The following is a 12,396-nucleotide window of genomic DNA, read 5'->3' as shown; positions in this document are numbered from 1 at the left end:
ACAAGTCTTAGACAAATGATTCGTATCAGTTTATGCTTGGTCTCAATATTCACACCTCTATCTTCAGTGAGTGGGCATTTCAATAACAAACAATTTAATTCAGAACTCTAGTGAACTTACTCAGTGCTCAATTAACAGTGCGATGCCAACCATGATGATATTTATCCCCTAACATGCTGCCGATTATATTATATGGTTAAACTTGAATCATTAAGAAAACAACTCTATTACATGACTTTGTCGTCTAATTTCTAATCAAATGGAAATCCAACAAACTAACATGTCTAATTTCTCAATCACAACCATTCTTTGACAAAGACACTTAGGACATTTAAAGCTACATGATGATTATAAAACTGAAAGAAGAAGAGGTAAAGTCCATAAACAACATCATATTACTACAGCAATCCATATCCAGAACGACCAGAAAGTTGTAGAAGCAAATTAATCTGAACTAAACAATTTCGAAGGTGAAAAACACGGAATAACAACCACATTAGTGTAAATCTTCATTCAAGTGAGCCAATCTTCACATTCACCCATTTTTATACATTGGAAGATAAGATGAGTACCTGGAAATCACAACAGAAATGAAAGATAAGGGATCAACTAAGTAAAAATAGTAGCAGCAAGTGTTTCAGCACCAGGGTCAGCTCACTAAACAACTTCAGACCAGGAATGAGTAAGAATTGATCAACTTGGAAACAGTTTCAAACCAGCAAAGCATTCAACAAAGCCCAACAATCAAAATCGAACCAGAAATGAACCAAACAACCTTGAACACCAACTGATTCAACTCCTCTCGACCTTCAGTTGCTCAGAAATTAACACATAGGAAATATCACAGGAATTTCTCAATAGAACAGTATAATTTTTGTATCCTTAGCTGCCTAGGATTTTCGGATTTTTTGCTCTTCAATTCTTGCCTTGAAAGGCAAGAATGATACCTCTTATAGGCCCAACCAATAGGGCAGCCCCCAGAACTACTTATTTACCCTTTACCCCCCCTTTTAGTTCTTGTTTTAGCTTAAGGGTCTTTAATGTACAATCTAGAAATTCATAATAGCCCCAGCCCCAGCTTCCTAGAAGCTTCCCTAGTAAGTTACACCTAGATTCCTTATGTCTTTTACCTAAACTAACCCTTAATTGCCATGTTTTTACCCCTAAACCCCTGTATTTTGCCTTGAAGCCCAGCCAGACTTGAACATGGGCTATGAACCCCCGAACAGGCTCAACGATTAAATAGACATGGGCTCAGACTTCAAACCAAATAGAATTCTTTTAATATGAGGTCTTAGACTGACCTTAGAGCCCAAAGATGAAACCCAAACGAATTCAGAAAACTTAAAAACCAAACAAATCAACTAATTAACGATCACAAACAGGAGGGAAACTAATTAAGCTAACTAATTAAGCTCAGTGACCAAACCAAAAATTCTAACAGGACAGTTAATAAATCAGAAAACAAATTAAAAGAGAGGAAAGGAACAGAGGTGACACATAAATGATTTTGAAAACAAAGATGAACGTGACTTACTAACTAGACTTGAAATCAAAAACTGAGGCACTGATTCAACCCGACACAGTGGCAAACATTTGTTCTTGGTGAGGAACAAACGAGTGTCACTATTTTGTGACAAAACTGACTTGAAACAACCGAAAAATTCCTGAAAATGCTTGCATGCATGATTCCGACCTTAGGCTCTCATGGATCGACTCTTCGATTTGATATTCTAGGAGTTCCAGAGATGTTTGAAGAAATCTGAGTGAGGATTTGGGATGAGGGAGCGAGGACGGTCCTAAGGTGTTAATTTGGGGTTGAACATAGGTGGCGCCGCCACCGGAGAGAACAAGGGCGGCGCTAGGGTTTCGATCTTTGATCTGAAATTCGAGCACTTCTGAAAGGATTTGAGAGGAGTTGTTTGGGGATTTGGAATGGGTAGATGAAGGGGAATCAAGGGTGTAAATTTGGGGTCGATCAGAGTACCGCCGCCGGCGGAGACGATTTCTGTCCGGCGGGGATGATGAGAGACTGGTGAAAGAGATGAGAGGGGGGTAGGGGGCACGTTTGGACACTTCAATATCAGGTGATCCAAGCTTTAGGACCGTCCGATCAACAAACCTCGACGGTCTTGATCTGTCGCCAACGAAATGGGGTCGTCTTGATAATTAGGGGGGGGGGAAGACCAGACCGGGTTAAGGTGATTTGGGCCGGGTGAGGGGGTTTGGACGACTTGGGCCTGGGGAATTTCAAATGCAGATGGCCAAAATCAGGGTCTTCCTTTCTTTTGATTTTTTTTTATAATTTCTTTTAAAATCAAATTTAAAAATTAAAAATTAAAATGAGACCTAAATTAATTCCTAAACAAATTATCCTATCAAATCGAATTAACTAACTCTAAATAATGCTCACCACCCCTAATTAAATGCCAAATTAAAGAAAACTAACAAAAATTCGAAAAATTAAAATTAAAATGCTAAAAATGAACTATTTTGTGATTTTCTTATTTTTGTAAAACACTAAATTGTTAATTAGTTCAAAAATACAAAATTAAATCCTAAATGCAAATGCAGCATATTTTTTTTTCATTAATTAAACAAAAACAAGATGCACAGACAAAATGCAAATAATTAATAGAAACTGCCACGAAATCCACAAAACTGCAAACACTTGAAAGAAATTATTTTGTTTTGAATTTGTTGGAATAATTCATATAGGGCAAAAATCACGTGCTCACAGTAGCACATAGTTGTTGACTCGTTAAAAACCTTGTTGGTAAAACCCATTTGGGACAAAATCCGATCTAAGGGAAAAAGAGTGCAACACATGCTTTAAAACCTAAGGCCTTCGTGTAAAAAGGGTGCCTTGGAGATCGTATGCCTCCGATAGGTTCGATAAAAAATTTGCAATGAGTTAGTTTTACACTCAAATGGACAAAAGGATAAAGTCATACCTTAGCAGTAGTATCGTTTGAGTAAGGATATGTTCCAATTGTTTGGCAGTTGTTCACCTTCCATCGTGCTAAGTTTGTAAGATCCTTTACCAACAACTCCGAGGACTCGGTACGGTCCTTCCGAATTCGGGCCTAGTTTCCCTTCATTTGGGTCTCGAGTATTGAGGGTGACCTTTCATAGAACTAAGTCCCTGATTCCAAAGTGTCTAAGGTTGGTCCTTCTATTGTAGTATCTCTCGATTCTTTTCTTTTGCGCGGCCACTGAACGAGCGCAGCTTCTTGCTTTTCATCTAGTAACTCGAGGCTAGCATTCATGGCCTCGTGGTTCAACTCCTCCGATGCATGTCAAAACCTGGCGCTGGGTTCTCCAACCTCAACAGGGATGAGGGCCTCGGAGCCATAAACCAAAGAGAATGGGGTAGCCGCCGTGCTAGACTTTGATGTGTTCGATATGCCCAAAGGACCTCGGGTAGAACTTCTCTCCATTTCCCCTTTGCATTATCCAACCTTTTCTTCAGGTTTTGAATGATAGTTTTGTTTTTCTACTCGGCCTGTCCATTTCCAGTTGGGTGGTACGGTGTCGATAAAATCCTCTTTATTTTATGTGCCTCGAGGAATTCCGTCACCTTGTTGCCGATGAATTATTTTCCATTGTCACATACAATCTCGGTGGGTATCCCGAACTGGCATATGATGTGGTCCCAAATAAAGTTAATAACTTCCTTTTCTCTGACCTTCTCGAAGGCCTATGCTTCCACCTATTTAGAAAAATAATCAGTCATAAACAAAATAAATTTAGCTTTACTGGGGCCGTTGGTAGAGGGCTGACTATATCTATTCCCCATTTCATGAAAGACCACAAGGATAGGACCGAATAGAGTTGTTCTCCGGGTTGATGAATCATTGGTGCGAATCGGTGACACTTATCACATTTTTTGACAAATTCATTAGTATCTTTTTCCATACTATCCCAGTAATACCTTGCTCTGATAATTTTGCGAACCAAAGATTCGGTGCCGGAGTGATTTCCACAAGTACCTTCGTGGATCTCTCATAACACATAATCAGTGTACCCCAGCCCTAAACATACTACCAATGGCCCATCAAACATTTTACTGTACAGTGTTCCTCCCTCGTCTAATGCAAACCTGACAACTTTGGTTCGTAAGGCCCTCGATTCTTTATGGTCTGATGGGAGTTTACCATCTTTCAAATAATCGATGTACTTATTCCTCCAGTCCCAAGTCAAACTTGTTGAATTTATCTCAGCATGACCCTCTTCAACCACAGACCTTAATAGATGGACGACAATTCCCGAGATGATGTCATCTTCATTGACCAAGAATCCCAGATTAGCAAGTGCATCGGCCTCGCTATTTTATTCTCGAGGCACATGATCCAGAATCCACTCCTTGGAGCGGTGAAAAGTTATCTGTAGCTTATCCAAGTACCATTGCATTCTATCCTCTTGATTTACCACCAATAGTGAATCGCAGTTGGCTTCAATGACCTCTGATCCAAAGCTTTTAGCTAGCTCAAGACCTGCAATCATGGCCTCATACTCGGCCTCATTATTAGTCAACCTAGAAGTTTTGATAGATTGTCTAATGGTACTGCCCGTAGGTGGTTTTAAGACAATGTGAGTCCGGACCCTTTCACATTCGAGGCACCGTCCGTGAAAAGGGTCCATACCCCCGATGATGTACCCGATCCCAGAAGAAGTTCTATTTCTACTTCGGGTATGAGGGTCGGCGTAAAATTGGCCAAGAAGTCAGATAGGATTTGAGACTTTATGGTCATACAGGGTTGATATTCAATATCGTACCCGCTAAGCTCGGCGACCCATTTGGCCAAACAGCTCGATAATTCGGGCTTATGCAAAACATTTTGAAGGGGGTATGTGGTTAACACACATATGGGATGACATTAAAAATATGGCTTTAGTTTTCTAGATGCGCTTATCAATGCAAGTGCTAATTTTTCTAAATGTGGGTATCTGGTTTCAGCATCTCCTAGAGTTCAGCTTACATAATAAATAGGAAATTGCGTACCTTGCCCTTCTCGAACTAGTACCCCACTTACCGTTATCTCGGATACTACCAAATATAGGTAAAATGTTTCATCTACCTTTGGGGTGTGAAGCCAGGGTTGGCTCGATAGATATCGCCTTAATTCCTCTAAGGCTTGATGACATTCCGGGGTCCATGCGAAGTCCTTTTTCTTTTTGAGCAAGGAAAAGAATCGGTGATCCGATCTGATGACCTCGAAATGAATCGACCCAGAGCAGCTATTCGACTTGTTAACCTTTGAATGACCTTCACACTATCCACGATCGTGATATCCTTGATGGCCTTGATCTTATCGGGGTTAATTTCGATGCTCTGATTTGAAACCATGAAGCCGAGGAACTTACCCGAGCCGACTCCGAAGGCACATTTCTCTGGGTTGAGCTTCATGTTGTATTTTCTCAAAATTGTGAATGTTTCTTGCAAATGAGTCAAATGGTCCTCTGTGCGCAAGGACTTAACCAACATGTCATCAATGTAAACTTCCATTATTTTACCTATTTGTTCTTCAAACATCTTGTTAACTAAGCATTGATATGTGGCTCCAAAAGTTTTTAGCCCGAAGGGCATTACATTGTAAAAATAAGTTCCAAACTTAGTAATAAACGAAGTCTTTTCCTGGTCCTCTGGGTTCATCTGAATTTGATTGTACCCGGAGTAGGCGTCGAGAAAGGTTAGGATCTCGTGGCCGGCTGTAGCATCGATCATACGATCAATGTTGGGCAACGTGAAAGAATCTTTCGGGCATACTTTGTTCAAGTCCTTATAGTCTACGCACGTTCTAAGCCTGTTTCCTTTTTTAGGAACTACAACTACGTTGGATAACCATTCAGGGTATTTTACCTCCCGAATAGACCCTATTTTTAGAAGTTTGGTTACCTCATTCTTTATGAATGCATGCTTCACCTCAGACTAGGGCCTTCTCTTTTGCTTCACCGATTTGAAACTGGGGTCGGTGCTTAGCCGGTGTGTTGTTATTTCCGGTGGAATTCCTGTCATATCTAAATGGGACCAAGTAAAACAATCCATGTTATTAATAAGAAATTGAATGAGTTTTTTCCTGAGTTTGGGGGTTAATCCTATTCCCAGGTATACCTTTCTTTCGGGCATATATTCGATCAGTATAACCTACTCCAGTTCCTCGATCGTTAACTTAGTTGCATCAGACTCTTCAGGAACGATGAAGGTTCGAGGAGTGAGGAAATCCTCATCTTCGTCTTCGATTACCTGTTGCTCCGATTCTGTGGAGGCTAGAGACGGTGATTGCTATTTGGCTGCCTGTTTACCTTCGATTCTCGTTTTTTCCGAGGTCGAAGGCTCTGGTATCGGTACCACTTCCTTGATTGCAAATATCTCCTTTGCAACATATTTCTCTCCGTAGACTGTTTTGACTCCTTTCTCTGTCGGGAACTTCATCATATAGTGAAGAGTTGAATACACTGCCCTCATGTTGTGTATCCATAGTCTCCCGAGGAGTGCGTTATACCTCATGTCACCTTCGATAACATGGAATTTAGTATCTTGCACGGTCCCGACTACATTTACTGGCAGGATAATCTCGCCCTTTATTGTTTTGCTTGTCGTCTTGAAGCCATTTAGGACCCGGGATGTAGGTACAATATGATCTTGCAGGCCAAGCTATTCTATGACCCTTGATCTGATTATGTTTGCTAAGATACCTAGATCCACTAAAACACGTTTAACTTGAATTTTATTTAAAAGGATAGAAATTACCATGGTGTCGTTGTGTGGATGAGATATGCCTTCTGCTTCTTCATAATAGAACGATAAGGCGTCCTCGAGCACATAGCTCCGAGTCCATTTTAATCTGGTGATTGATGCCTTGGTGTGTTTGAATATAGGTCGTTGAAGGACATTGACTCCACCAATGATCATGTGGATTACATGTTGCGGTTCTTCTTGCTCATTTTTCCTTGCATCTCTCTCCCTGAAGTGGTTTTTGGCTCGATTACTGAGGAATTCTTGAAGGTAACCCTTGTTGAAAAACTGGGATACCTCCTCCCTTAGTTGCCTGCAGTCTTCGGTTTTATGGCCATGTGTGCTATGATACTTACATATTAAGTTTAGATTCCTTTGAGAGGGATCAATTTGTATAGTCCTAGGCCACCTAGTGTCTTTGATCCTTCCAATAGCTGACACGATTCCTGATGCATCTACGCTGAAATTATACTCTAACAGTCGAGGTGCCTCTGTGGGGTCTGTATGTTTATCGAACCCGCTCTTACTCATGAGTCCTCGAGAACTTTGACCTCGATCGTTTTTCCGATCATTTTGAGGGACGTTACGACCCGAGGCATTGTTTCTCTGATCAATGTATGGTTGGTACCATTCCTTGTTCGATATCGATTCCCTGTCTACATCCCTAGGGGGATTGCCTGTGAATATGTTAGGATGAACTGAACCTGAGGGGGTTCCCAACTGGTTGTCCTCGAGCCTGATTTTTGATTGGTAACAGCTGTGCATATCCGACCATGTCACAGCTGGATACTCGATCAAGTTTTGCTTTAATTGACAAGACACAATCAAGCTCCTTTATTCAAACCGTACATAAAAGCTTGTGCTGCCTAGTCATCATAGACCGGTAATAATTCCATTCTTTCCATCTGAAACTTGGACACGAACTCCCTCATTTTCTTGTTGTTCCTTTGTTTTTATCTTCAAGACGTCCAATTTCCTTGTTGCCACCTTTATGGCCCCGGGGTGTGCTTTCACGAAGGCGTATGCTAACATAGCAAACAAATCAATAGAGTTAGGAGGCAAGTTGTGGTACCAAATCATAGCTCCTTTCGACAACGTTTCTCCAAACCTTTTCAACAAAACTGATTTGATCTCATCATCATTCAAGTCATTTCCTTTTATCCCGCAAGTGTATGAAGTAATATGCTCATTAGGGTCAGTTGTCCCATTGTATTTGGGTATATTGGGCATGCGAAACTTCTTGGGAATGGGCATCGGAGCCGCACTCGAGGGGAATAGTTTTTTTATGAACTTTTTGGCATCTAAATCTTTCAAGATCGGAGGTGCCCCTAGTATTTGATCAACATGGGAGTTATAAGTGTTCACCTTTTTGTTATTGTCTTCAATCTTCTTTTCCCCAGACTTGATCCTCTTGGTGAGCTCTTCGAGCATTCTCATAATGGTGGGGTCATTCCCCGAGTCATTTTCGTTCGACTTCTCTTGCGCTGGTTCAACACGCCGAGTGTTTTCTGGTTCAGCTATACTTGAAGTCTTATTCTGACTTTGCGCGGCCATCTGAACGAGCGCAGCTTCTCGCTTTTCATCTAGTAACTCTAGGCTAGCATTCATGGCCTTGTGGTTCGAACCTCGTGCTATCAAGCTCTTTTTATTCAAACCCTGCATAAAAGCTTATACTGCCCAGTCATCGGAGACCTGTGGTAATTCCATTCTTTCCATCTGAAATTTGGACATGAACTCCCTCAACATCTGGTTGTTCCTTTGCTTTTATCTTCAAGATGTCCGATTTCCTTGTTGCCACCTTTATGGCCCCGGGGTGTGCTTTCACGAAGGCGTCTGCTAACATAGCAAACAAATCAATAGAGTTAGGAGGCAAGTTGTGGTACCAATCATAGCTCCTTTCGACAACGTTTCTCCAAACTTTTTCAACAAAACTGATTTGATCTCATCATCATTCAAGTCATTTCCTTTTATCCCGCAAGTGTATGAAGTAATATGCTCATTAGGGTCAGTTGTCCCATTGTATTTGGGTATATCGGGCATGCGAAACTTCTTGGGAATGGGCATCGGAGCCGCATTCGAGGGAAATAGTTTTTTTATGAACTTTTTGGCATCTAAATCTTTCAAGATCGGAGGTGCCCCTAGTATTTGATCAACATGGGAGTTATAAGTGTTCACTTTTTGTTATTTTCTCTAATCTTCTTTTCCCCGGACTTGATCCTCTTGGTGAGCTCTTCGAGTATTCTCATAATGGTGGGGTCAGTCGCCGAGTCATTTTCATTCGACCTCTCTTGCGCTGGTTCAACACGCCGAGTGTTTTCTGGCTCAGCTATACTCAAAGTCTTATTCTGACTTTGAAGTTGAGCGATGACGATCTGTTGAGCTTGCAACATCTTGAATATCACTTGGAGGCTGATTCCCCATCTCCCATTCCTTTTGCTCTTTGGCCACTAGATCGAGCCTCCCTACATACATTACCTCCGGGGTCCGTGCCTAAGTCCGTGTTTATACCATTGTGTGAACTAACATCAACTGGTTCCATATTTGGCACTTCATCAGGGTTTTGTTGGTGGTACACTAACCCCTATACTGCTGTTTTCTCCAAGACCTTCGTTGTCATAAACATGTGCGTTTTGTGAGCTAGACATGTTTCATCCTGAGAATCAAAAATTTTTTACAAGAAAAAGTGTAAACATAATGTGTGTAATGAGAATCAGTAATGAAACAATCACTATTATCTTTAGCCCCACGGTAGGCGCCAAACTGTTTACCTCGAAAATACGAGTAACAATTAAATTTGATTTGTAGTTTTAAAGATATGTGATTTAGTTCAATACTAATTAATAATCAAGAAATATGAAGTAGAAATGAAAGAAATAAGTGAACCAAACCAATGTTGCTCAGCAGTGGTGACCTCGAGCTTAGTGGCCTCGAGATGAACTAAGAGTAATAAAGAAGAACAATAAATGTAAAGGACAGTTCTGATGAGCTAAGAGCAAAAAGTAGAGAGTATATTCGAGGCGGGTTTAGGGCAGTAAGAACAATTAAGCAAGAAAAGTAAAATAAGAGCAGTAGAGCTAAAGGAAAATTCTGATGAATAGTAGGCGAAAAAGTAAAAAGTATATTCTTTGCTCAATGATTAGATTGTCTTACAAATGATTGGGGTCCCCTTTATATAATAGGGGAACCTTAAATAAGGAATATTTCTATTTATAGTAAGAAATATTCTTGGTACAACTGTCTAACCGCCTAGTACGGAATCGTACAATTCTATTCCCGGATTTGCGCCATGATCTTGAGGACGTGGCGAGAATCTATCTCATTCTATCAAAAATCCATAACGGTACTATTTCGGGGTTGAGCATACTCGGCCTCGGTATCGTACTCCTATCTCCGTGCATTTCATTCTGTCTTCGAGCTCGAGTTTGGCCCATCGAGCTCGAACGCGACCCTCCCCGAACTCGGGCTTAAAACAACCCATCAAACATGGGAAATCGGGGACACCTGATTTCGACCGTATACAGGCATCAATAGAAGAAGGTAGAACTTGAAGATTATGCAAAATGGGAGGAAATGTTTGTTCTAAGAGGAATGCCCGTGTCTATTTTGATGGCTTGCATCCAGCTGAAGCTATGAACATTGTGCCTGGTAACAGTGTTTTTTGGACGAGGCGATGTGTGACGTCTAGACAGTCGTATTCTATATTTAATAATTTCCAGTGTAACTTGCATTCTAAGACTCAATAATTAATTAATGCAATATCTTTTTTTGGTAGATTACTAAAAATTCGTTATTTGAAAGAAATATCTAAAATAAAAAAATAAAAAAATGTTAGCTATTGCTAAATAAGTTTTTCAAATCTCCTAAAGTATGCTTCATACTTGTGCTTTAAGATAAACTGTTGTTATTTATGATTTATGCATTACTATTCTATATATTTTAAGTAAAAGTCAAGAGGATAGTTAATGAGCTTTTGGATATAAAAACAAAAATAAAATACTTATTTCTTATTTATACATCACAAATGATGAGTAGAAACAATGTATTTACAATATTAAACAAGAGTACGTTAATTAACAATGTCATATGGAAAAATTAGGTAATTATCTTAAGAGTAAGAATAATCATTGAACTCTGAGTTAAGAATATTTTACTTCATGTAAAATATAAAAATAGGAACTGAAAAAATATTCAGAATAGTCCTTGTGTACGGTCGAAATCAGGTATGCCCGATTTCGTAGGCTCGGGGAGTTACTTTGAGAATAAGCCCAAAACGGACCTGGCTCGAGCCGATGGCGGAATATAGAACTTTAGGATCGAAGTTCTCGATGAAAACCAAGACCGAGTATGACTGACCTCGAGACAATACTGTTATGGTTTACTAACAGAAAGAGCGAGATTCTCGCAACCGCCCGAGGATCGCTGCGTAAATTCCGGAACGGATTTGTACTAGGCGGTTAGGCAACTGTTCAATAAGATTTCCTACTATAATTAGAAGTGTACCTTATTTAGGACCCTACCCTATTATATAAATGGGAGCCCATTCATTTGTAACACACTATTCATTGACTAGAGAATACACATTCATCACTTTCTTGATTATTGTTCGTCAGAATTGCCTTATAATTTTACCGTTCTTACTAACCTACCTCGAGGCTATCACAACTCGAGGTCAAGACTGGGATTGCACTACTTGCTTTATTATTCAATATATATATATATATATATATATATATATATATATATATTATATTCCTTGTTTATCGGTCGGTATTGGACTAAATCACGTATCTTTAAAACTGCATAGAAGTTTAATTGTTACTCAGATTTTAGGGTAAACAGTTTGGCGCCCACCATAGAGCTAAAGATAGTAGTGATTGTTTCAGAATTGATTCTAATAACACACGTTATTTTCACACTTGTTCTTTTCAAAGATTTTTTGTTCTCAGGTTAAAACATGTCAAACTCGCAAAACGCACCCGTACATGGTGATGATGGTCTTGGATTTCACGGGGAAAATGATAACGTAATTGCTCCAGGAGTCAGGGTGCCACTGATTAACCCTGGGGAACTGCCTGTTGCCGACCCAATCGATGTCAATTCGCACATTGCTTTGAACGTGGACTTAGGCATGGACCCCGGAGGGAGTGTGTGCAGGGAAGGCCGATCTAGTGGCCAAGGAACACACTGCGTAGGAAACGGTGGAGTTAGTCTCCAGGTAATATTCGAGATATTGCAGGCTCAACATGCCGCTATTGCTCAGCTTCAGAGTCAACACAGAACTCCGAGTGTGGTCGAGTCAGAAATCACTTGCTGTACCGAGCCAGTGCCGGAAATGACGAATGGTAGCGGATCAGGAACCGATCCTACAATTATAAAAATGTTCGAGGAGCTCACCAAAAGAATTTAGTCAGGAGAAAAGAAAATCAAAGATAATGACAAAAAAGTGGAAACATACAACGCCCAAGTCGATCAGATACCGGGGGCACCCTCGATCTTAAAGGGTTTAGATTCAAAAAAGTTCGTGCAGAAGCCTTTTCCTCAGAGTGCGGCTCCGAAGCCCATTCCAAAGAAGCTCCGTATGCCAGATATACCAAAATACAATGGGACCACCGATACGAATGAACATATCACTACGTACATATGCGGGATAAAGGGAA

General features: G+C 40.4%; 1 protein-coding gene across 1 annotated transcript; it reads right to left on the bottom strand.

Annotated features, from left to right (window-relative positions):
- Positions 1–6,658: 6,658 nt before the first annotated feature.
- Positions 6,659–7,504, bottom strand: LOC138871605 (uncharacterized). The gene has a single exon (XM_070149490.1). The coding sequence runs from the start codon at positions 7,502–7,504 to the stop codon at positions 6,659–6,661; it is 846 nt and encodes a 281-aa protein (XP_070005591.1).
- Between the last annotated feature and the right edge of the window lie 4,892 nt (positions 7,505–12,396).

The sequence above is a fragment of the Nicotiana sylvestris genome, chromosome 6 (genome assembly GCF_000393655.2).
Source record: "Nicotiana sylvestris chromosome 6, ASM39365v2, whole genome shotgun sequence".
Lineage (NCBI taxonomy): Eukaryota > Viridiplantae > Streptophyta > Magnoliopsida > Solanales > Solanaceae > Nicotiana > Nicotiana sylvestris.
Note: the sequence above shows the minus strand (reverse complement) of the source record. Positions and strands in the feature narration are given on the sequence as shown.